Genomic DNA, 26,498 nt, shown 5'->3' on the forward strand with positions numbered 1-26,498 from the left:
TGGCAGATGGACCCAGTGCAGAAAGCAGTGATCAACCACACCTTTGGGGTACCCGTAGCCAAGGCCAAGCGCCCAATCATCTCTTGCAACGTCTGCCAGATCCGCTTCAATTCTGAGGTGAGTCTTGGAGGGTCTTGCGACCCCAGGTCCCAGCCCTTCTCTTCATAGCTTTTTCATGCTGTGCGGCCTGTGGTGGTGGGTCTCAGAGAGCGGCAGTGGGCTGTTGAGGGGCGGGAGAAGTGCAAATCCCATTGAAGATGCATTGAGAGACAGTGCTCAGGTCACATCCCACTCACGCAAGCCAGAGACTCAACGAGGCTCAGGGAAATGGCATGTGGTTTAAGAAATCTGGAATGTGGGGGATCTCTGTAGGGCTGGTTTCAGAGATGATGGTGATGTCATGAGAAGAACCTTGCTGGATCAGGCCAAAGGTCAATTTAGGCCAGCCTCCTGATCTCACAATGGCCAACCAGTTGTCCCCATGGGAAACCAGCAAGGAGGACCTGAGCACAACAGGCCTCTCCCCTCCTGCGATCACCAGCAACTGGTATTCAGAGGTATACTGCCTGTGACAGTGGAGGCGGAACATACTCATCCTATCGATTGCTTTAGCTTCTATGAAATGGTAAGCCTTACGCTCCGTATCTGAACCGTAAGACGCAAAGACCAAGTTGGTTACTGCCCAGCCTCTTGTCCCAAGGTGAGATTTTCTACCGTAGAATGAAGAAAGCAACAAAGTACATCACTTCATGAACCTGCAGGTTGACGTGTATGAACACAAGGAGTTGCTTCACTCCGATCTGGCCCATCTAATCCAGTGCTGTCCTAAATGGCAGTCAATCTTCAAGGTCTCCAGCAAAGATCTTTTCCATGCCTATTACTGGTGATGCCTGGGAATGTGCCTAGGCAGTTCTACATGTAGCGCATGGCCCCTCCGCAGGGGATGTGAGCAGGTTAGCCAAGGTGCTTTTGAAAGGAAAATACAAATAGCTATCCTGTTAGACCCAAGAAGCCATTTAATTCAAGGTCAGGTCATGTAGATTCAAGATCCGAGGAAGACTGCTGTCTTGGAAGCGAGGGCCGTTGACATCAGTGAGGCCTGCTTCTGAAGAAACCTGCTTAGGTTCACACTGTAAGGATGAAACTAGATACAACCTGCAGTGTGATGTCATTTCCCTTGTGCCCGTAGCCAATTATGTGAGACAGGCAGTGTGGAAACGCACAAGGGGATGAAGACTAGGAAGACAGACAGTTGCAGTAACCCTGTTACTTGTAATGTAAGGTTACCAGACTTCTCCATTTCCCGGGGGCAGTCCCTGGATTTACAAATCAGTCCCCTGACAAAATCCTATCATTCCTACTGAAGTTGAAAAGTGTTCCTGGATTCATTGAAAAAAAAATCTGGTAACCTTATTGTAATGCCTCGTTCCATCCCAGCTGCACAGGATGAGACAAAAAGCTCATGGCATGGTCAATCAGGTTTGGGAGATCAGTGACAAAATAGCCACTTCCTGTTTGTCCCACACTTTATAGGCAAGGCTCCCAGTGGTTTTGCCTTTGCTCTGCCCCCTGCTTTCCCCCAGAAAACCCAGTCTTTAGTGCTGAATCGAAACAAACTGCAGTCTGCAGAAAACCCGATTGCCATTTGTTCCGATTTGGTGCTTAAGATCGGGTTTCCTTGGGGGGGGGCAAATGGAGATGTGGATAAGCCCCCAGTTGTTTATATTTCGTGGGGGAGTGGGGAGAGACTTTTTAAAATTTCTTCTCACTTTTTCATGGAAGTATGAAAAGCAAAAAGACCGTTAATCTACTATTACACACTTTTTAAAAAACGTTACCCAGGAAATACGCCATCTAGGATAGCAGAAGTATTGCTTGGCTATAAAAACAATGGAAAGAAAGAAATTAGAAAGGATAATGAGAGGAAATAGGTAATTAAAGCGTCTTCAGCACTCCCCCTTCCTCCAAGAAAAGGGGGGGGAGAGAGAGCGCAATTAAGAGAGGCTATTCAAGGAGCAATTAAGAGGCTATTTATTGCTAATCCCCCAGCTGCAATCACAAGCAGGCAATAAAACGGACAGGACTGCAAACATTCATTAAACCTGGAAACCCTTAAAGGTGCTTTGCTTGTCCGCACGGGACAGCGCTGGTGCTGCAGCATTTGTGTTCCAGAATCGCCCACAAATTGGGTGTGCGAAGCTCATGGGAGGATTGCACAGGAAACACTGTGGCTTAACAAAAGTAGACGACCCACATAAACAAAGGCTAGCCATTCCAAAGAGAGAGGCTAGTACTGTATGTGGAAGTCACATATATTTATGCATAGAGCTTCCTGGTCTTCTTGGTCACCCTGGATCAGTCAGGTGTGAGCTTTTAACATGCTCAGGAAAGGTTATGGCAGTGGTAGGCAACATGGCAGCCTTCAGATGTAGCTGGCTTGCAGTTCCCATCAGCCCCAGCCCGTGTGGCCGACGGTTAAAATAAAAATTTGGATGGTGAGGAGCAAGTGGATAGAGAAAGTTTTTTCTCCCTCTTTCATAGAACTCGGGGACATTCAGTGAAGCTGAAGGTTTAGGATAGGACAAAATTCGTTCCAGAGGTCTGTTCTTAACCTGAAACTGTTCTTAACCTGAGGTACCACTTTAGCTAATGGGGCCTCTCGCTGCTGCCGCGCCACCGGAGCACAATTTCTATTCTCATCCTGAAGCAAAGTTCTTAACCCGAGGTACTATTTCTGGGTTAGCGGAGTCTGTAACCTGAAGCGTATGTAACCTGAAGCATCTGTAACCCGAGGTACCACTGTACTTCTTTCCCTCTGGATTTTGCTCCCACAAAAAGTAGTGATGGCTTCAAATGAGGATTAGACACCTTCATGGAGGAATAAGGTTATCAATGGCTACCTTCACTGTCAGAGGCAATATGCCTCTTCAGCAACTTGTTTGAAACCATAGGAAGGGAAAGATCTGCCAAAAAAAGCTGAAAAACATCTTCAGCCGCGAGACAACGGCCGCGAGAGTTTTAATAACACAAGGATGGAACACTGAAGAAACCCCAACTAAAGAATCATGGCAAGAAAAATTGATGGACTATGCAGAACTGGCAAAACTGTCATACAAGCTACGGGGAAAGGATAACTGTGACTTTAAAGATGAATGGGAACCCTTTACAAAGTATTTGGAGACACAACAAAGTGAACTGGACTCCTTGGCTGGTTTTGAATAAACATTCACAAACTTGTTATTGATAATAATCAGCTAAATAGTTTGAGGATCGATACAACTGTGTAACATGCAGAAAACAGCATTTTTAGAGAAATCAAAGACGAACAGAGGGAAGTTGGGGGTGGGTTCTGTGGAAATGTGCGTGTTATGGAGCGAATGCCTACGGATGGTGGGGGGATCTGCTGCAGTCGTGAGCAGAGGATCCATGGTTCCCCTTCCTTCCCTCCTCCGTGGCTCGCTTTGAAACAGCAAAGCGGGAGAAGAGCCGCTGAGTGGGGAGGAGAGAGGGACAGAGAGCCTGCTTGCTTTAAAGAAGCAAAGCGGGAGAGGAGAGGAGCCGCTTACACTAGTGTCCGGTTGGCTCCTTTAAAGCAAGCAGGCTCTCTGTCCCTCTCTCCTCCCCACTCACCTGGTTAAATAGCAGCAAAGTTTTTCAACAAGCCGGGGAGGAGGGAGAGAAGCAGAGCCTGCTTGCTTTAAAGGAACAAAGCGGGAGAGGAGAGGAGCCTTCTCCTCTTATACCCCTCTTCTACATTATTAACAGCATCCTTCTCCACTCACCCCACATGGTTTCCTTGTCCCTTGAGTGCTTTTCCTTCCCTCCCCACTTAAAACGTGGTTACAAAGCACAGATCCACATGGATCCTCAGGATTTTTGCATTGGGCTACCCCAAACTCACCGTCAGATCACGGCCACTGTCTGCGGCCGTCTGCATGAACCACAAAAATCATACATCCACTGTTTCGTTTAGAATATTCTTTTTCTTGTTTTCCTCTAAAAACTATGTGCCTGTTATGGTCGGGTGCGTGTTATAGAGCGAAAAATACGGGTATTAAAAAAAGAAAAGAAACCACAGGAGAGGAAAGAGCTCTTGGGTCCTGGTTACGGGCTTCTCACAACCATCTGGTTGGCCCGATAATGTTCTTACAGTAGAGGATGAGGAGAGATGTAGTGCAACATCTGAAGGCACAAGCTTGGGTCCCCCCGAGCTCCAGACTTACAGCACGATGTGATCTGGCGTCACTTTTAGCTGAACAGTATTCCTAAGAGGACAGGTTTGTGGCAGGGGTGAGGGGCTGTGGCTTTACGCTGACAGCTGGCTAGGTTGAAGAGGCAGCACCAGAAGTATGCAGGCACAGGCCTGTGGTTTGCTTGATTGCTTACGTGCTTTCTCCTTTCCACAGAGCCAAGCCGAAGCACACTACAAGGGGAACCGCCATGCCCGGCGAGTAAAGGGAATTGAGGCCGCCAGGACGCGGCAGAAGGAATCGGGAGCCCGCGAGGGTGACAAACCGGGGCCTGTGGGCAGTCCGTCCTCCAGCATCGGGGAGAGTGACTCTGACCGCACAGGTACCGAGTTTCCCATTCTGGTCTTGCCCTAGAGCCTGAGGAATGTTTGTTTGTGCAGTGTTTGAAGTGCTATGTATTCCCAGAAGAAGGTGACTGGGCTTTGTGAGCCCTCTGTGGCCCAATTTGCACCAGAGGTGAGCTCCAGAACTTGTCACCTCAAGTAAAACTGAAGAGGTGCGGCCCTGATCTTTCACAGAGAGCATTTCCCTCACCACTAAATACAGCCCAGTCTCATGTATTTTCTTGGCTGTTTTTTTTTTTTAAACCAACAACAACAAATGAATAGCTCAGTGGTCAAATAGCTCAGCTGGTTAGAGCAGGCTTCCTTAACCTCAGCCCTCCAGATGTTTTGAGACTACAGTTCCCATCATCCTTGACCACTGGTCCTGCTAGCTAGGGATCATGGGAGTTGTAGACCCAAAACATCTGGAGGGCCGAGGTTGAGGAAGCCTGCGCTAGAGCATGGTGCCGATTACACCAAGGTTGCAGGTTCGAGCCCCGTATGGGACAACTGCATATTCTGGCATTGCATGGGGTTGGACTAGAATGATGATCTAGGATTCTATGAATTCTATTGGGGGGGGGGACTTGCCCTTCATTCCCAGTAGGAGAGTGTGTTGCTCTCCCCACATGCCCTGCAGGATTTTGCAGCCTTTTCCTTCCCGCAGTGCAGCCAGGCAGGTGTGGCGAATATTGACAATGCTGGCTAAGGAAGAAATACAGGGCCCCGGGCATTGCCTGTATCCTGCCTCAATTACAGGGTTCAATAAGACCTTAGCCGTATTCTGCATCAATTATAGGGTCAAGGGCGAAACCTTTGCTCAGAAGGTGGGGGGGGGGAGGGAAGGCCTGGTTCTCGCATCCTGCCTTTGACATCTTGCCTGTCCTCAGTGCTGGGAACTTGAGCTGACTTGTCAGCACTGGTGATGGAGGAGCAAGCGGGTAATTAAATCGCATCTAATTAAACATTGATCACGGCTCTGATGGCCAGTGGAAATGGAGCTGGGGCTGTAGCCAAGTGACTCGCCTGGGGAATTCTGCCTCCCAGCTGTAGAGAAGGGTGCCAAGCAACTACTAAACCCATTCCCCCAGCCCCACGGCACTCCCCACACACAACCTCAGATGAGATGGGTTGACGCCCTCCTCCCTGCTATGCCGCTGCCAAGTACAATAGCTAATCTGAGAACTTTTGTGTGCTTTAAGGAAGGAGGAAGAACAAAGAGCCGGGGGCTGGTAGATGCCTTGGGACTCTGGTAAACTGGGAGGGAGCACAGGTAAAAAAACAGAAGCCACCTTGACAGTAGCAGGAAGGCTAAAGACAAGAGCAGGGGTTGTCATCCCAGCAAGAGGCTTTTGTTTTTATGGCAGGATTTAACCCAGGGCTGAAATGAGAGCTTTCTCTGCCGTGTCACTACACTTTATCCCAGGGATGGGGAACCAATACGCCCCATATGTTGTTGGACTCCCAAGTCTCACCAGCCCCAGGCAGCTTGGCCCAGTGGGCAAGGATGTCAGGATCTGGGAGTCCAGCAACATCAAGAGTGTCAAAGGTTCCCCCCTTCTGATCCTTTGAGAAAACACCAAATGCCCTGCAGTACCTTAAAAAGTAGGGATGCGGGTGGCGCTGTGGGTTAAAGCACAGAGCCTAGGACTTGCCAATCAGAAGGTCGGCGGTTTGAATCCCCGCGACGGGGTGAGCTCCCGTTGCCCGGTCCCTGCTCCTGCCAACCTAGCAGTTCGAAAGCACGTCAAAGTGCAAGTAGATAAATAGGTACCACTCCGGCGGGAAGGTAAAGGGCATTTCCAAGCGCTGCTCTGGTTCACCAGAAGCAGCTTAGTCATGCTGGCCACATGACCCGGAAGCTGTACGCCGGCTCCCTTGGCCAATAAAGTGAGATGAGTGCCGCAACCCCAGAGTCGGTCACGACTGGACCTAATGGTCAGGGGTCCCTTTACCTTTACCTTTTACCTTAAAAGCCAGGAGCTTAACAGGCAAGAAGAAACTGTGAAGATGTTCTTCAGGGTGTGTGTTGTGGGTGCTGTATAAATAAAATTCATAGACTCAGCGCCTCTCTGCTAGGTATCTGTAAACCCATGCGTGCCTGCATATGGGAGTGTGCAGTGTCTATATTTTGCAAGGTGATTTTAAAAGGCGACGAAGGAACATGTTCTGCAAACAGGCACAATGCGTCACTCAACCAAGCGAAATTAACATTCATTTAGAAATTGACAAGCCCATAAATGTAGATAGGCCCCAGACATAACCAACCCTCTCAGGCTGATGTTCAATCTGCATTACATGTGAGGGTAATTACTGTTTGCAACCACTTAACAGCCGTGTCACCATTCAAACCCAAAGAAATGATGTCTATATAATGAAATGGTGTCAGATAAGGACATGGTCTGAGGGCACAAGAGCAAATGCCTTGCTACTGCTAAGCAAGCACAGGCTTCTCCCGTTGCTGCCTGGATGGGAGACCATCTGGAAGCTCCCTGTAGGCAACTTTTGAGTTCTGCGATAGAAGAAAGGTGGAAAATAAATGTACACATTAAATAAGAATAAAGCGTCCTATCTTTCAGTGGACTCCAGTTCAGCAGGCTGGCACTCTGTTGATCTTGAGCAGAGAAGGAAGCAGTACAGTGGTACCTCGCAAGACGAAATTAATTCGTTCTGCGAGTTTTTTCGTCTTGCGAATTTTTCGTCTTGCAAAGCACGGATTCACATAGGAATGCATTGAAAATCATTTCCATTGGAATGCATTGAACGTTTTCGTCTTGCGAAGCAAGCCCATAGGGAAATTCGTCTTGCGAAGCAACTCAAAAAATGAAAACCTCTTTCGTCTTGTGAGTTTTTCGTCTTACGAGGCATTCGTCTTGTATGTGAAAATTGCCAAGCTGGCTTCTTTTAAAGAAAATGTGCTTCAAACTTTAGGTCACATCCACACCATACATTTAAAGCTTGATTAACAGTCATTGAGAATCCCGGGAACTGTAGTTTGTTTAGGGTGCTGGGAATTAGTTGTACCAACAGGGTAAAGAACAGCTTCTATCCGTGAGCTGTTAGGCTGCTGAATGAAAAGGTAACAACAGGGCAACTGACTTTCAGGTTTGGTGGGTGTGCGTCAGTAAACAAGGGGAATTAAGACTAAGAGAGCTGAGTGGGGGGTGCTTGTGTAATCTCACTGTATACAAGTTGTACAAGTGACAATAAAGTACCGTATTTTTCGCCCTATAGGACACAGCGTTTTTTGGGGGGGAAATAAAGGGGGAAATTTTATTTTCCCCCCCAGGCACGGGGCGAGGGCGGGGGAAGCCCCAACCCCAGCCCCCAGAACAGGCAACTCTCCGCAAGCCACGGGAGCCCAGTGCCGGGCTCCCGCACCTTGCGGAGAGCTACCTGAAGCCCCAGCGCGACTGCTCAGCTCTGCGCAAGCTGGGGGAGCCCGGGGGGAACTCCCGCGGTCTCCCAAGGCTTGCAGATAGCTTCCTGAAGCCTGGAGAGGGAGAGGGGTCAGTGCGCACCGACCCTTCTCGCTCTCCAGGCTTCAGCGAAAGCCTGCATTCGCCCCATAGGACGCACACACATTTCCCCTTCATTTTTGGAGGGGAAAAAGTTCGTCCTATAGGGTGAAAAATACGGTATTTCAATTCTAGCTCACCCTTAACAAACCAAAGTTCCTAGGATTCTTGGGGGCGAGCCAGGCCTGCTAAAGAGAGCTTTAAACATGTGATATGAATGTGACCTCATATTCTGCCTTTTAGCCTGGAAACAGGTGAAGGATTAGCCCAGAATAAGTTGTGAATGGCTGGAGCTAGGCCTAGAATATGTTGAGCCATGCTATGAGCATGCACAGAAAAAGCATCTCTGATTGCCATACAATTGATGGCAGCCTGGGGGCTAGCCCCCAAATTTTGCCGCGTGAAGTGAAGGACAAGTGCAATTGGCAATTGGATCTTCCTTCACCACGTAATAGCACCCTTCACGGTCCCTGATGGAAACAGGCTAGTTTAGGGGGCTCAGGGCAAGTTATAATAATAATAATAATAATTTATTATTTATACCCCGCCCATCTGGCTGAGTTTCCCCAGCCACTCTGGGCGGCTCCCAATCAGTATTAAAAACAATACAACATTACATATTAAAAACATCCCTAAACAGGGCTGCCTTAAGATGTCTTCTGAACGTCAGGTAATTCTTTATCTCTTTGACATCTGATGGGAGGGCGTTCCACAGGGCGGGCGCCACTACCGAGAAGGCCCTCTGTCTGGTTCCCTGTAACCTCACTTCTCGCAATGAGGGAACCGCCAGAAGGCCCTCGGCGCTGGATCTCAGTGTCCGGGCTGAACGATGGGGGTGGAGACGCTCCTTCAGGTATACAGGACCGAGGCCGTTTAGGGCTTTAAAGGTCAGCACCAACACTTTGAATTGTGCTCGGAAACGTACTGGGAGCCAATGCAGATCTCTCAGAACCGGTGTTATGTGGTCCCGGCGGCTACTCCCAGTTACCAGTCTAGCTGCCGCATTCTGGATTAATTGCAGTTTCCGGGTCACCTTCAAAGGTAGCCCCACGTAGAGTGCATTGCAGTAGTCCAAGTGGGAGATAACTAGAGCATGCACCACTCTGGCGAGACAGTCTGCGGGGAGGTAGGGTCTAAGCCTGCGTACCAGGTGGAGCTGGTAGACAGCTGCCCTGGACACAGAGTTAATCTGCGCCTCCATGGACAGCTGTGAGTCCAAAATGACTCCCAGGCTGCGCACCTGGTCCTTCAGGGGCACAGTTACCCCATTCAGGACCAGGGAATCCTCCACACCTGCCCGCCTCCTGTCCCCCAAAAACAGTACTTCTGTCTTGTCAGGATTCAACCTCAATCTGTTAGCCGCCATCCAACCTTCCATCCAAGTTGCTGTCCCTTCCCCAGCTCTGGGTATTCTGTTGCCTGAAGCAGCCACCTCTGTTTACCTAATGATAGGGCTGGCACTGCCAGAATATTTTGGACAAAATGGCATAGGTTGCCAGATTAGAGGATTAAAGCCCCTTTTAGAAATTTAATCGCTATATGGTTTGATTTGCATTCATTACTTCCCGTTGCTCCACATTCTTCCCTCCCCTCATCCGCCTTCCTCAATGGCTCAGACCAAAAAATGATGAAAAAACACAAAACAAAAACTAGGGGGAAACAAGAGTATTAGCACCACATGAAACAACCAACTGGAATCAGCTGGGGGCCAGAAATGCATGTGTAAACAAGATTGTTGTTGTTGTTTTGCCAAACTCCTGAACACCACCCGCGGGTGAGCTCAGCAAGCTCCCTTGGGAAGCAGATTCCTCAAAGAATTTATTGTCTCTGGATGCTTCAAAAATAAATAAATCTCAATACTTTTAAATTCTTTAAAAATCTATTTTAAAAGTAAACATTGGGGGGAAAACTTTTTTAAAAGATTGATTTTTGACATTGTGTGCAATTCTATTTCACCTCTGCTGCAGGTGGGTTTAGTCTATATACAGCACACAGCCCTAGATTATATGGGAAGGGCTCCTAGCTGAGTTTTACATGTAGAAGGTCCCAGGCTGTATCCTTGGCATCGTCAGCTAAAACTGATCAGGCCATAGGTGATGGGAAAGACCTCTCTCTGTCCAACACCCTGGGAAGATGCTGCCAGTCAGAATAAGAGAAAATATGCTCTGCTTCCTAATCTCACTTGTTTGTGGTGACATTGCGGCTCCACAACTGGCGTAGGAAATCCATTTTGCCCATGGGTTTCTTCCAGCTCTGCAATTCTATAAGTCCATGAAGCTAGGTGGACAAATAGCTTGCTCTGATATAAAGCAGGTTCCTTTGTTTCTGATGCTAAGATTAAAATAAGTACCTTTTCATCCCAGGTCCCAATACCAATTCTTGGGGACTTCTGTTCTCTCCATTCAGACAACTGTCCATTTAGTCCTACTCTTAACCAATTCCTGATCCCCAAGAGGACTTCAGAGCCCATCAAATCCACTCTTTAAAACTGACTTAAACACACACACAAACACCTATTTAATGTGAGCCATTGCTGTTGTTTTCCCATCTTGTAAGGTGTGTCTGAACTCTGTAGGGCTCCATCAGCCTGTTGCTGGACATTTTCTCAAGGTCTAGCAAATGCTTGGCACAGATGCTGTTGTCTTGAGACATAGAAATTATAGGAATAATTACTCAAAGCTGCTGGGATCTTGCCACCAATGACCTCAGAACTATATTTTTGGGCTTCCCTCCCCTCTCCTGAGCAAGACCCTGTTGCTTTTGCTCAAGATTTGGGCTGAGAGAAAGGGGTAGGGATTATGAGAAGTGCATCTAGGTGACTCACCAGAGAAGGGTGTAACTTACAACAACACAGAGCACTCAGTGCTGCCTGCATGCTCACCATGTGTGTCTTCTGGCTGGTGGTGTTGTCATAACAATCCCAGGCAGGATTCCAAAGCCATGTTCTCACCGGGGGCTCTTGTTCAAGACCTTTCCCTCAGGCTCCATCCCAGGGGTGCCCAGGTGCTGCATTCAGGTTGTGCAGGTCTTATTCTCCCAATTGGCTCAGCTGGTGTGTGCTTTAGACTGAGCCTGGCTTTAAACAAAATTAAAAGCTGCAGAATCTTCTATAAAGCAAGCACATCCCTGCTAGTCCCTATGCCCTGCAGCAAAGCCTAAATGCAGGAAGAGTCCAGGCAGAACAAAGGAAATCCTCTTTCATGCATTGCATGGCTGAACTATGGAGGCAGTGACCTAACTTAAAGGTAAAGGTACCCCTGCCCGTACGGGCCAGTCTTACCAGACACTGGGGTTGTGCGCCCATCTCACTCAAGAGGCCAGGGGCCAGCGCTGTCCGAAGACACTTCCGGGTCACGTGGCCAGCGTGACATCGCTGCTCTGGCGAGCCAGAGCTGCACACGGAAACACCGTTTACCTTCCCGCTAGAAAGCGGTCCCTATTTATCTACTTGCACCCGGAGGTGCTTTCGAACTGCTAGGTTGGCAGGCGCTGGGACCGAGCAGCGGGAGCGCACCCCGACGCAGGGATTCGAACCGCCGACCTTTCGATCGGCAAGCCCTAGGCGCTGAGGCTTTAACCCACAGCGCCACCTGCATCCCTCCCCCACCCGCGTCCCTCCGCGACCTAACTTAGATGACTTTAAAAGAGGATTAGGCAAATTGATGGGGGGATGCATCTATCAATTGCTGCTAGCCACAATGGCTATGTTTGCAAGGAATCACAAATTGGGAGAGTACTGTTAGTCCTGCTCATGTTTTTCCCATAGCCTTCTGGTGGGCAACTGAGAAAAGGATGATGGACTAGATGGCCTTATCCTGCAGCGCTTTTCTTCTGTTCTTTCAAATCATTTCAATACTTGCATTTTCGACGGTTTACCCCAGCTTCGATTTCCCTCCTCTTGTTTTGTTTCTGTATTGCAAGCCCCTTTAGGGAGGAGCCTCCTCCTCTGTGAACCACGATATGCGTGGATGGTGCGGCTGTATAGATAACATTGACAGACTTGGTGCCTCTCTGCTAGGTATCGGCAAACCCTTCTTTGGGAGATTACAGAGGGTCCCAGAGGCAACACATTTATTGATTCTGTGTGTCAACCCGTTTTCCCTGAAAGACTTGACTCCTTCACTCTGTAGGAAAAAAGCTTTGGGGTTTATGGTTGCTGTGAAACACAGACTCTCATATAGACTCATTAATTTGGAAGGAACCTCAAAAGTCGTCCAGCTCAACCTCCTGACAATCCGGAATATCTACTGTCACAGCATCTCTCCTAGGTGGTCATCTAGCTTCAGTTAAAAACCTTTAAGGAGAGAGAGAGGACATCACTTTCTGAGGCAGCCTTCTCTATTGTCTGGCAGTATGAACATAAACGGAGCCTTGCCAGGATCAGGCCAGTCTAGTCCAATCTCCTGTTCTTGCGGTGGCCAAGCAGATGCCTATGGGAAGCCTGCAAAGCAGGATCTGACCACTACAGCCCTCTCTCCACTTGTGATTAATCATAGAAGAATTTGCAGTACTAGGGACATGGGTGGTGCTGTGGGTTAAACTACAGAACTTAGGACTTGCCGATCAGAAGGTCGGCGGTTCAAATCCCCACGACGGGGTGAGCTCCCATAGCTCGTTCCTTGCTCCTGCCAACCTAGCAGTTTGAAAGCACGTCAAAGTGCAAGTAGATAAATAGGTACTGCTCCGGCAGGAAGGTAAACGGCGTTTCCGTGCACTGCTCTGGTTCACCAGAAGCAGTTTAGTCATGCTGGCCACATGAACTGGAAGCTCCCTCGGCCAATAAAGCCGCAACCCCAGAGTCGGCCACGACTGGACCTAATGGTCAGGGGTCCCTTTACCTTTATTTGCAGTACTGAGAAAGCAGAAGAGCCAAACAGAAACCAAAATGGTCACATAGGAACCAGTATGGCCAGGCAGATAGGGGGTCCAATCCAGCTTAAGTTGTGTGTAAGGCTGGGGTCCTATTAATTATTACTGGGAGTAAGAATTGAACAAAGTGGGGTTGAGTACTGAGGATTGATTGAAGACCCATTGATTGAATCCAGAGGAATAAAGATAGCTCAGCTAACTTAAATCAGACTGCCTTCAGAGGGAATTAATCACAGCAATGTGTAGCAGGATTGGGTCAACAGGTTTGCCACCTTCTTAAGTGCCTTTAACAGCAACCCGCCATACAGAAATTACGCAGCTGAAGCTTTCACGGTCACTTCCGTTTCTATGCTTGGAAATCTCTCCATGCTTAATTTTCAGAGTCTCGGGTTGCTGTTAGGGGCATAGGCCAAGGAAACGGCTGTAACCCCCAGTGAGACTTCAGCCAGGTAAAGTTCAAGCCTGCGTTTCATGGCATAGATGAAAGCAAATTTGTCAGCTACCCACCCACCCCTCTTATGGCAACGTTTCTGTTCCCGGTGGCTAAATTTTGGCCTGTTGTTCAGATGTTTAAACTCAAGCTCGGAACTGGCAGAAAGTTGACAAGTAACACTGAATTTTGACGATGAAAGTTAGAGGCACTGAACAAAACTGGCAACCTTTGGTGCTCCATGTTATCTTGGTTTCTGTCTGTCACAGAGGAGGAGCAGTGAACAGCTTCGCCAGTACGATTATGCAGATGGGAAAAGATTAGATATGTGGAGGAGCTTTGTGTACTAAGATGGGTACGGAAATAGTTGATTGTAAGCATTCACTGTACTCGGGGCTGTAGTCTCTTCAGTGAAATGGTCCCAAGTTCTCTGCCCCAAAACACCAAATTGTATCAGCTGAGTTCTTGTTGTTTAGTCGTGTCCGACTCTTCGTGGCCCCATGGACCAGAGCACGCCAGGCACTCCTGTCTTCCACTGCCTCCCGCAGTTTGGTCAAACTCATGCTGGTAGCTTCGAGAACACTGTCCAACCATCTCGTCCTCTGTCGTCCCCTTCTCCTAGTGCCCTCAATCTTTCCCAACATCAGGGTCTTTTCCAGGGAGTCTTCTCTTCTCATGAGGCGGCCAAAGCACTGGAGCCTCAGCTTCAGGATCTGTCCTTCCAGTGAGCACTCAGGGCTGATTTCCTTCAGAATGGAGAGGTTTGATCTTCTTGCAGTCCATGGGACTCTCAAGAGTCTCCTCCAGCACCGTAATTCAAAAGCATCAATTCTTCAGCGATCAGCCTTCTTTATGGTCCAGCTCTCACTTCCATACATCACTACTGGGAAAACCATAGCTTTAACTATACGGACCTTTGTTGGCAAATCAGCTGGAGTAAGTTGTACCAATGTGTGCATACTGGCGTTCTGCTTAATTCATATCTGCACACTCAAGTCCAAAGAGGAACGACTTGGGCAGAATACTGATGACCGAACTCCCTTTGTATTTGCAAGCTTATCTTCACAGCCACAAAGATTACAAACTCGTTTAAAAAGAAGGAAGGGAAGTTGGAATCCTGGGGGGGGGGGGGGTGAAATGGGCACCAGACATCACACACATTTGGTGCAGAGCAACTGCAGAGGCAGAGCATCCGTTCCTTGCTCCTTGCATCCTGGCAACGCTGCTTCTGTCCCAGCCCTGAACCAGCTTGCGCATTAAGTGAGATTACTCTCCGGAGGGGGAAGAGGGATGCAGTTGGGACAGGAAGTCTGCCTTCCCAGTTCTGCTCATTTCTTCCACATTTCTTCCTTTCCGGGAGAAAGCGGACAACCGAAGCCTGGTAGGCTAGGATTCACTGATCTTATGTATGAATAGGAACCACATGCTGGGCTGGCAAGCTCGCAAGTTCTGTCTCGTGGGGTGTGGGGGTGCCCCTGTGCAGTATCACACGCACACGCCTTTTTAAGATCCTGAAAGGCAGACAGGCTAAGATGCAAATGAAAACAATGGAAAGCTGGGAATTTGCAAATGAAAACAATGGAAAGCTGGGAATTTCAGGAATCTCACGGCTGCACCAAGCCAAACCCTTTGTTTTATGGAAGGATCACAGCCTTGAAGTAAATAAAGTGAAGGTTCTTGGGGAAAGAGGCATGGCATAGGGAGTCTAGGCTTAATACAAGTGAGAGATCAGACTGCTCGCTCTTTTTTTTTTTAAGGGTCTGTTCCTGCACCTTGGACAACAGTTTGAACCATGTAGATGTAGGTGGTGAAGTTTCTTCCGTCATTTTTCTTTCAGGCCACGGAAGACTCCAGTTTGTCACATTGCTAGTTTTGAAAGAAAGGCCCTTTGCTCAACCCCAGAACATCCTGCCTCTACACATCTGAAATAAAAAGCCAGGAATTGCAGACAGGCTTAAGCCAGGGGGGCGGGGTACTCTCCTAGATGAGAGTGGATTTTGGTCAATAACACAGTGCCACAGGGTGGTAGAGGGGCACACGCCAGAATTTCCTCTTCTTCACAGCTGTCACATGTCTTCTCCAGCATCAGATTGTGCTAGCTTGACCTCTGTCCATTTGGACATTTAGAAAGAGATCACCACTCTCTCTGCTCCCTAGATCAGTGACATCCATCCTTCTTGGCCCTGGAGTTCCCAGGTTGAAACCAGAGCTGTGTTTTAATGGGAAGAAGTTGATCCTTTAAACCAGGAGCAGAGTGCCTGCTGCCTTCCAGCTCCTACCAGCCCCAGCCAGCATGGCCAATGGTCAGGCATGATGGGAGCTGGAGTCTGTCAATATCTATAGAGAGAGATAGGTTCCTTGTCTCTCTGTAGGAACCTGAGTCTGTCACTAGGCAGTGGCACTTAAGCCCGACCCTCGCCTTCTCTGCAGAAAAGGAGCCACTGTAATGCCTTAGCCCCGTTCTTGCTGTCCATGCTGCATGCTGAGCTAGGGAGCCTTTTTGTTTCTCTTTTTATTGCAGCTGTGTTAATGAAATGATTGCTTTTGGGGGACAGCATAATTCGGAGCACATGCCTGGCTCCTGAGCCAGGGCCGCTGTTTATTCTGTTGACACGTTAAACTGGGCCGGGCTGCTTTGGTTTCGACTGAGCTGGGCCAAGCAGGCGTCTGCCTGAGCCCAGAAACCATCCCCAGCTCAGTCTGATTGCAATTCTTCAAAATTGGATCTAATAATAGCTGTCTGCTTCGAGCTAAATAGAGCAACAACTGTGATCCGGTGGTGATGGAGCATATAGACAGGGCCGGCCTGAGACATTCTACAGAGCAGCTAATGGGACCCACAAGTCGAGGTGCGTGGCAGGCGTGGTTTTCTGGTACGGCAGAGCTGCCACACAGGTTTCCCAGCAGGTGGGTTGCCGTTGCTTGAAGGGGGAGAGAGAGGGAGAGATGGTATGGAGACAGGCGTGGTGCAGACACATTGGCAGGGGCAGTCTGGCACTCCCGAGGGTGCATGCAGAATTCATCATGCGAAAGGCTGGACTGGATGAATCCCAAGCAGGAATTAAGATTGCCAGAAGAAATATCAACAACCTCAGATATGCAGATGACACAACCTTGATGGCAGAAAGTGAGGAGTAATTAAAGAACCTTTTATTGACGGTAAAAGAGGAGAGTGCAAAATATGGTTTGAAGCTCAACATCAAAAAAAAGAAGATCATGGCCACTGGTCCCATCACCTCCTGGCAAATAGAAGAGGAAGAAAGGGAGGCAGTGAGAGATTTTACTTTCTTGGGCTCCATGATCACTGCAAATGGTGACAGCAGCCACGAAATTAAAAGACGCCTGCTTCTTGGGAGAAAAGCAATGACAAACCTAGACAGCATCTTAAAAAGAGACATCACCTTGCCAACAAAGGTCCGTATAGTTAAAGCTATGGTTTTCCCAGTAGTGATGTATGGAAGTGAGAGCTGGACCATAAAGAAGGCTGATTGCCGAATAATTGATGCTTTTGAATTCTGGTGCTGGAGGAGACTCTTGAGAGTCCCATGGACTGCAAGAAGATCAAACCCCTCCATTCTGAAGGAAATCAGCCCTGAGTGCTCACTGGAAGGACAGATCATGAAGCTGAGGCTCCAATACTTTGGCCACCTCATGAGAAGAGAAGACTCCCTGGAAAAGACCCTGATGTTGGGAAAGATTGGGGGCACAAGGAGAAGGGGATGACAGAGGACGAGATGGTTGGACAGTGTTCTCGAAGCTACCAGCATGAGTTTGACCAAACTACGGGAGGCAGTGGAAGACAGGAGTGCCTGGCGTGCTCTGGTCCATGGGTTGGACACGACTAAACAACAACAAAAACCTCCTTTCCCTGCCTGGAAGTGCCCCACCCGCCAGGAGGTTAGCGTACTGGCTCCTCCCCACCCAGCAAGTGTGGGAAAAGCAGAAGTGTGGATGAGCCCTCTGTCTCCAGCGTCCGCAGGGCAGAGGAGCATACTGGGTAGATGAAACCAAGGAAGGAGAGTCAGGTGGGAATTGGTGCCGTGTTCATATTGATATTTGGAGCTGGGAGCTACCTATTTTGCAGCCGACTCAGAATTCTGCAGAAATGTCCTTATTTATAGATCTGACCCTTTGTCCCTTCTGGCTCAAGGCTGTGGTGGGTTGCTATATGGTGATGTGAGCAACGGCTTCCTTTTCAAACGTCCTGGAAAAGTGCCAGCTTGCCTTAAAAGGTTCTTGTCTTGAGGGAGTTGAGTCACATGCTCGATGTCTCTTCCCTAAGTCTTCTAAACCCCGTGACCGCAGCAAACAAGGTTCAAATCCCAGCTGAAGCCAAGGGAGCTGAAAGCACTAGAAGCCTGGGCTCATTCTCTTCTTTCTGCTGCTGAAACCCAGCTGGTGGAAGGGAAGACTGGGTGAAACGAAGGCACCCAGCACGAAGCCTTGAGAGCATTTAGGGCAGTGTTTCCCAAACTTGGGTCTCTAGCTGTTTTTGGACTGCAGTTTCCATAATCCCTGACCACGGTTGGACTCTAATTCCCATCACCAACTGCCCAGCATTGTTAGGGATGATTGGAGCTGATGTTCAACAACATTTTCAGGGACCACAGCTTCCCCAGCCATGGTGTAGAACAGGGTTTCCCCAGCAGTTTTTCGACTACAGTTCCCATCATCCCTGACCCACTGGTCCTGGTAGCCAGGGATGGTGGGAGTCGTAGTCCAAAAACAACTGGACACCCAAGTTTTGCTTGGTCACCATAGGGGACCAGGAATTCTGTGCAGGTGAGCAGGAGCACAGGTGGGAGAGGCCACTTGGTTTCTGTGCTAGCCATGGAGGAAGGAATTTTTAAAATTCCCAGTATAGAAATGCAGAGTGTTAGCAGAGGTGGAGGACTGGGTGACTCTAGAACTTCACCAATGCACTTGGTAGAAGACTTCTTTTTGTGCAGGGGAAGGGGGACAACACTTGCCTGCTAAGGGATGAATAACCTATGTTTCAGCATGAGCCACAGAGAATGGAGCTTCCTTCTATGGCATAGAACTAGCATAGAAATACAACCTACTAGAAGGCTAGTAATTTTTTTTGGGGGGGGGTGGGGCTTGCAGGCTAGTAACTTTTGTGTACTTACAGTGGTACCTCTGGTTACGTACTTAATTCGTTCTGGAGGTCCGTTCTTAACCTGAAACTGTTCTTAACCTGAAGCACCACTTTAGCTAATGAGGCCTCCCACTGCTGCTGCGCCACCGGAGCACGATTTCTGTTCTCATCCTGAAGCAAAGTTCTTAACCCGAGGTACTATTTCTGGGTTAGCGGAGTCTGTAACCTGAAGCGTATGTAACCTGAAGCGTATGTAACCCGAGGTACCACTATATTTGTAAGGCTGTATTCAGCTGGCAGCATTGAGGTAGGGAAGCATAGGGACAACATCATGGCAAGTGGAGAAGAAAACATTTTGCTGTTAGGTCTGTTCCCAGATCCAGGTCATTCTGTGTGGGGAAGGAAGGTGTCAGGAATGCTTTAGGTCACATTGGAAAATCCACGCACATTGGACATCTGCTGTGGGCTGTTTACTTTATCTGTGTGCAAGGGTGTCAAAACTAACAGTCTTGCCTATATTGGGCTGTCAGGACAATTTTATTCGGATGCCTGTAACAGCCCTAGCCATCATATATATCCAAATACTGGAGAAATGAACCTATGCTGCCAATTCTCGTAATAGACCAGTATAAAGTAAGCAGCACATAACTGGCACACAAAACACCAGAAAACCATTCTACGTTCTAAATCTTAACACTCATTTCCTGAAGAAAGAAATATTATAGCTTAATCTAAGAAGAAATGTAACATATGGACTTAAATGTTTATAAATATATCAAAACCGTGAGAGAGAATTTACTGAAGAAGCCCGAGACTCTACCTGGGCGAAACAGGTGACAAACGCCGGCACCCTGTCTAACTCTTGTGCGTAACATCACCGACACTTCGTTTGATCAAACCTATCCTCGTTGATATCTAACCCTTGAGCGTAACATCACCGACACTGTTTGATCCAACTTACCTTTGTTGATATCTACAGGAGCCTGGCTAAAGGAACCTTTGAAGACTGAATCTTCCGTTTGGACACAATTTGAATGAGTTTTCTGTTTGTGGCTTCTGTATTGGATCTTGTACATAGCTCTCTCAATTTTTGGATTATTAATATAAGATTTAGAACGTAGAATGGTTTTCTAGTGTTTTGTGTGCCGCTTATGTGCTGCTTACTTTATACTGAATACACACACACACACACACACACACACACACACACAGGTTATTCCTTTAGCACAGGGATGGCGAACCAAGAGGTTGCTGAACTCAAGCTCTCAGGAAAGGGCACCATGAAGACCCAGCACAGCAAAACAGCAAATGGAGCTAAGGGCAAGTGGGAAATGTTGCACATTGGGACAAAACTTTAAAAAAAACAAAAATCCTAACTTTCCATATTCAGGGACAGTCTGGGAAGAGATCATGAGCTTATGCCAAGTGGCTCAGTGAGACCAGTGTGCAGCCGCTGTGAAGAAATCCCATGCGAGGGATTATTAGGAAAGGGATTGAAAATAAAACAGCTGCTCTCCTAATGCCTTTATGTAAACCGATGGTGTGGCTGCATCTGGAATACTGTGCAAATGTCTGCTTGCTCCTTCTCAGAAGGGAGGGCATAGTGCTTTAAGGGGGGGATCCAAATGATCAAGGGTTTTGGAGAGCTTTCCTTGCGATTTTTAGCTGGGCAGCCAGAGATGATGGGATGGAACCACACCTTAGATATGTTTTTAAAATATGCATCGTGTTTAGAGGGGACGCGGGTGGCGCTGTGGGTTAAACCACAGAGCCTAGGACTTGCCGATCAGAAGGTCAGTGGTTCAAATCCCCGCGACGGTGTGAGCTCCCGTTGCTCGGTCCCTGCTCCTGCCAACCTAGCAGTTTGAAAGCATGTCAAAGTACAAGTAGATAAATAGGTACCGCTCCAGTGGGAAGGTAAACGGTGTTTCCGTGCGCTGCTCTGGTTCGCCAGAAGCGGCTTAGTCATGCTGGCCTCATGACCCGGAAGCTGTACACCGACTCGGCCAATAAAGCGAGATGAGTGCCACAACCCCAGAGTCGGCCACGATGGGACCTAATGTTCAGGGGTCCCTTTACCTTTACGGTGTTTATAAAGTGGATGGAGAGAAGTTTTACTCTATCCCACAATGGTAGAACACAGGGTCCTTTAGTGGAATTGATTGGTAGGAAATTGGAGATGGAAGGGACCACAGCAGCCATTTGGTCCACACACACCCAGCCAATGCAAGAAATCCACTGGAACAGCACCCCTGCTAGGAGGCCATCCAACCTCTGCTTAAAAAGAAAAGGGGGCTTTGCTCTTCCTAAGAATTAGTCTAAATGATCTACCTAATTTGAACCCATTGGTCCTGGCTCTACCATCTGAAGCAATTGTAGTGGGGTTGTTCCATCATCTATGTGACAGCCCTTTGGAAAAGACAAAATAAAACCCTTCTTCCCACAATAAATAGTGAATTTTGATGGACTTTGGTGTCACAGGGTGCAGGCTCTTAGAAGAGTGTCGGAAAGTTTTCCTCATGCCATTCATAAACGTGGCAGGCCCATGAATAGCTATTGCCTATGACAGCTGCCAGATCCTGGTTATTCTTTGACTGTTGCCTTTGGCTGTTTAGGGGGCTTCTTGTAAACATCTGGCTGCCTACTGTGGCCAACAGGACGCGAGACTTGATGGGCCTCTTGTCTGCTCAACGAGGAGCATGTTCATGCTCTCTGGCTGAGCATTAAGAGAAATATTTTGATGGTAGGAACACTTTGAGAATGGAAGCTGTTTCTTGGCCAGGTTGGGTGTGTGTATGATCTGCCTCACTTGGAGGTCTCATTCTGTACTTTCAATATTGGGAATTGAAGAGGTGTTACCCAAGTACATTGTCATAAGGACAAACCACACTGCCCATTTTAGAGACAGAAGCTCTGTATTTCAGAAGGCTTAGCTAATGGCCTCACGAGTCAAGGGTGAAAGTTTTGGGTTTTGTTTTTAGTTTTTTTTTAAAAAAACAACCAAATCAGAAGAGTTTCACAACACAATCCAATGTGTTCAGAAGTAAGTCTCATTCTGTTCAGTGGTGCTTACCCCCCAGGTAAATGTGTTTAGGATTGCAGCCTTCCAATGTTGTTCTATGCATTTTTACTGACATGTAAGTTACAATTTTGTTCAATGGGATGTACTCTCCAGTTACATGTGCATTGCATTGCAACTTCAGTTACACTTTTGATGACAGACAATGGCTTAACAATGAGCCTGACTGATACCACTTATCAGGATATATATATTTGTTATGTTTCTATGCCTCCAGGGAACAATTGCCTTTGTAATAATTGCCTGTGAAATAAGCTTCAGCAATTGTGCCGTGACCAAGGGCTGAGCAGGGATTTCCCACTTCTGCATCCAGCTTCATCACTCTAGTTCAGGGTTTGGTGGAACTTGTGGAGCACCAGATGTTGTTGGGACTACAAGTCCCATCATCCCTGACCAATAGCAATGCTGGCTGTCTGGGGCTGAATGGATGTAGAATTTGTACAGTGTGCATATGCACATATCTGGTATCTGTGGTTTATAGAATCATAGAATCATAGAGTTGGAAGAGACCACAAGGGCCATCGAGTCCAACCCCCTGCCAAGCAGGAAACACCATCAGAGCACTCCTGACATATTATTCTTCATTTTAATCAGTCACAACAAATAAGGACTGTTTAAACATCATTTTTATATTGCACTTCATCAAACATTGGGGTAATTCAAATGAGGCATAGTAGTTAAAATAAGACAGACATTTCTTGCACCCAATTTACCCCCACTGTCACAAAATGCACGTCGACTGCCAGAAACTCCCAGAGGTACCGGCAGCTTTCCCTGCAAAATGTTCTGCCGTATACTTACCACCCAGTAATAAATACATCACTTTGGAATATGGTAGGATGATGAAGTGTCTTTTAAAAAATTAGCTCAAGCAGTTCTTCCCTGATTGAATTTTAAAAGGACCATACATATAAGTGGAGAAGTAAACCGTCCACTTCTTGCACACTGCAGATAAAGAGCTTTATCCCTGGAGAGGTGTTTTTTTCAAGTGCGTGTGTGTATTCCACATACATTGGCACAAGGAGGTGAGAGAAAGCTTGCTGAAAACAACTGGTAGCTCATTGAGCTAAAAAAGCCAAAAAAAGGCAAATTTTGTGTTAGGAATTGTGAGCTGAGCAGAGGCAGGTGCTTGCTTTAACTCTGACTGCTTGAGAGTTTTTATTTATTTGTGAGTATGTTTACTTTAGGGGGACGCGGGTGGTGCTGTGGGTTGAACCACAGAGCCTAGGACTTGCCGATCAGAAGGTTGGTGGTTCGAATCCCCGCGACGGGGTGAGCTCCCGTTGCTCGGTCCCAGCTCCTGCCAACCTAGCAGTTCGAAAGCATGTCAAAGTGCAAGTAGATAAATAGGTACCGCTCCGGCGGGAAGGTAAACGCCGTTTCCGTGCACTGCTCTGGTTTGCCAGAAGCGGCTTAGTCATGCTGGCCACATGACCCAGAAGCTGTACAACGGCTCCCTCAGCCAATAAAGCGAGATGAGCGCCACAACCCCAGAGACGTCTACGACTAGACCTAAGGGTCAGCGGTCCCTTTACCTTTTTTAATCTCCCTTTAAAGTAGGTGTGGGGAACCTTGTGCCCTCCAGATACTGCTGAACTACAACTCCCATCATCCCTGCCTATTAGCCGTGCTTACAGGGGCTGATGGAAATTGTATTTTAGCAAGATCAAGTGGGGGGGGGCAGGTGTTCCCCACAACTACTTTAAAGTCATCTAAGGCAGTGTCCATCGCCTCCTCTTGTGGTCTGTAATGCATTGTGAAGAAGTCCGTTCTTTTGTCTTTCCTGAATCTACTGCCAATTGGTTTCATTGACCCCCAAGTCTCTGTTACTAGGAGGAAGGAGGAAGAATCCCTTCTGAGTTTCTCCTTTGTCATGCTCTGGTTTTGAGCTTCCCAGGAGCACATGGCAGTGGCTGCTGTTGGACCAGATAGGCCTTGGGCATGATGCGAGGAGGCGAGTCATATGCTCTCAGGCGTGAAAACAGGGAGCCAATCTTCATAGCCATGTTTCTTTTTAATTACTGAGAACTAGCAAGAAAAATAGGTCCTATTAATAGACGCAAGGTCACACTTAATCTCCATAGCCTGAATCCTCTCTTTGTGCTAGAACTTTGTGGACTCAGTGCTTAAGGACTCCAAGTGACTCATCAAAAACTCATGCATAAACTAGAGTTTTTGCATGCTTTGTGATATGTTCCACAGGATATAGCTTTGTAAGCCTGCCATTGCTCCTTGCTTTCAGTTGATTTTTTTTAACCAGTAGGTAATTACCTATTTGAGAGCAGCTGAAAATTCACCCATTGTATCTACGAATCAGGGCTGTATTAGCAAGGAAACCAGTGCTTGCTCCAAATAAATGTATTTTATAAGATAGCCAGCTCCTGGATGTGACCATCACCGTTTTCTCTCAATATTTTTTGTTTTATTTTCAGAGGACTGGACTTCCTATTGATCTCCTAAATCACATTGTTTAACCCCCCGTCAAATTGGTTTGCTCTATATTCACCCTGCAGGGACTGACTGAAGCAAAACCTTCTGTTTTCTGGAAAAGGCAGGAATGGACCCACGGGGAGTGCTATGAAGCTGTGTGGGGAGAATGGTTGCTGAGAACAGGAATTTAAAAAGGCAAACATCCTCAAAGATGGAGAAGAGGGTTGGGAAACAGCTCAGATCTCCCAAAAGTGTTATCCCCACCCCCCCAACTTTAAACTGCAAACCACAACTGTCAGATTTATTTGCTGGCAGTTATTTAGCTACTTCTTTGACAGCCCCTCCTTTCCTCCCCATCCATCATCTGTTGCCCTTCTCTGTGTGCCTCTGCGAGAGGTTCGGAGGGCAGCAAATGAGAACAGGCCTTTTCTGCGATGACTCCCCAGTTGAGGAATGCTCTCCCCAGGGATGCTTGCCTGGCACCTTCATTACATATCTTTAGGTGCCCGGCAAAAACATTTCCAGGCCTTGGGAGGATTTATAGGGGAGTTTATTGTTTTTGCTTGTTGCTATGAACCACAGAGCCTAGGGCTTCCCGATCAGAAGATCGGCAGTTTGAATCCCCATGACGGGGTGAGCTCCAGTTGCTCGGTCCCTGCTCTTCCTGCCAACCTAGCAGTTTGAAAGCACATCAAAGTGCAAGTAGATAAATAGGTACCGCTCCGGCAGGAAGGTAAACGGCATTTCTGTGCGCTGCTCTGGTTCGCCAGGACCCGGAAGCTGTATGTAATGGTTATATGGGGTTGCTCGTGCGTAAGTTGCCGCCACTCCTGGCTAGGTGGCCTGGTTAAACCTTTCCTGGCTGGACAGCCCTTCACTTCATGGCTGTTCAGTCACTAGCAGAATCCGTCAGTGGGCGTTTCTTGAACCTCTTCCAGCAAAGAAGCTCTTTGATGCCAAGTCGCCGCCTACTTTCCCTGCGTGGAAGTCTTCTGCGCAGGGTGGGTTTGGGCAGTGGAGGACCTGTGCTCTCCTCGCTGGTCTCCTGCGAAGAGTCCTGGAGCCTCCTCTCTGCTTCCCCCATCGCCCCCCCCCTCTATCCCTGGTGTAGCGCTGATTATCTTCCCCAGCCGGAGACCTGCCTCTCTCCTTGCTTGGCCACTCTCCAGCATCGCTGTGGAGCCTCGCCTCCTCCGCTAGTTGCGATGGCAGTTCCCTGACACTGTATGCCAGCTCCCTCAGCCAATAAAGCGAGATGAGTGCCGCAACCCGAGAGTCAGTCATGACTGGACGTAATGGTCAGGGGTCCCTTTACCTTTACAGTACATATTGTTGTGGTTTTTATATTGTAAACTGCCCTGTGATCCTTGGATGAAATTTAATAAACAATAATAATAATCCACCAGGACTGACGAACAAGGTTCAGAAGCAAGAGGCATATAAGCTCAAATGCATATTTCCTTAGAAAACACTTGCCCTAGGAGTGGATCACCTGGCGGAACAGAGCCTCAGCAACAATCTCCCTGCAGAAGCATCACTGTCGCTTACCGGGGAGGAGTAAGGTGGTGGCAGGGTCAGGGCAGCGATGGAGCCGATCCGGCTTTCCTACCGGTGCCGGGCCCAACCTCACAGCAGCCTTGGCCCTCTTCCTCCCTTTAAGCTGCAGCAACACTTTTGCCAGGAGGCTCTTGCTGCAGACCTCCCCCCCCCCCCCAGGCAGGCAGCTCCAGCTCCTGCACTGGCCCATTTTTACTCACAGAGCTGCTTGCAATGAATAATGCATTGCATTGCAAACAGTTTGTTTTCTGCTGCCAGGTATACACCTTAAAACTCCTTATTTTCTCCTGCTCGCTGTACCCTTCTCTGAGTTTCTCAGCTTTTGGTTGCTTTCTCTGCTGCAGCTCTAGTTTTTCCAGAGGTTTGGAGCCCAACCTTGCCTCTTTCATCAGTGATGCTGACTTAGAAAGAGAAGAGGGGCTCAATAGACACTTCTGCTGGGTCAGTCAGAGGACAGAGCCATACCTCAAGCACAAAGTCATACTCCCCACTAAATTAATCTGGACAACCTGCCAGGCACAGGGGGTCCTCTCTCCATGGTCAGTCACTAAAGTAGGTTAGATTAAAAAGGCTTGGGAAAGTCCCTGTTGATGAAGGTGGCGAGGTGGATAAGGTAAAGGTACCCCTGCCCGTACGGGCCAGTCGTGTCCGACTCTAGGGTTGTGCGCCCATCTCACTTAAGAGGCCGGGGGGCAGCGCTGTCCGGAGACACTTCTGGGTCACCTTCCCGCTAGAAAGCGGTACCTATTTATCTACTTGCACTTAGGGGTGCTTTTGAACTGCTAGGTGGGCAGGAGCTGGGACCGAAAGACGGGAGCTCACCCCGCCGCGGGAATTCGAACCGCCGACCATACGATCGGCAGGTCCTACCCACAGTGCCACCCACGTCCCATAAAAAGTTTGTTCTGTTTCCGCCTGGTTTCGAACAGGGGACCTTTCGCGTG

The 26,498-nt window shown here is 48.2% G+C and overlaps 1 protein-coding gene across 11 annotated transcripts in view; it reads left to right on the top strand.

Annotated features, from left to right (window-relative positions):
• ZNF385A (zinc finger protein 385A) overlaps nucleotides 1-26,498 on the top strand; it is a 197,635-nt gene that overhangs the window by 153,674 nt on the left and 17,463 nt on the right. For 10 of the 11 annotated variants that reach the window (XM_081898770.1, XM_081898769.1, XM_081898766.1 and 7 more), the window contains 2 exons: nucleotides 7-117; nucleotides 4,407-4,572. In XM_081898770.1, coding sequence (XP_081754896.1) covers nucleotides 7-117; nucleotides 4,407-4,572 — 277 coding nt within the window. Of the gene's footprint in view, nucleotides 1-6; nucleotides 118-466; nucleotides 626-4,406; nucleotides 4,573-26,498 lie in introns of those variants that run through there. The other variant, XM_081898765.1, reaches the window with a different exon arrangement.

This window comes from Podarcis melisellensis, assembly GCF_964234715.1.
Source record: "Podarcis melisellensis genome assembly, chromosome: 2".
In the NCBI taxonomy this organism is placed as follows: Eukaryota; Metazoa; Chordata; class Lepidosauria; order Squamata; family Lacertidae; genus Podarcis; species Podarcis melisellensis.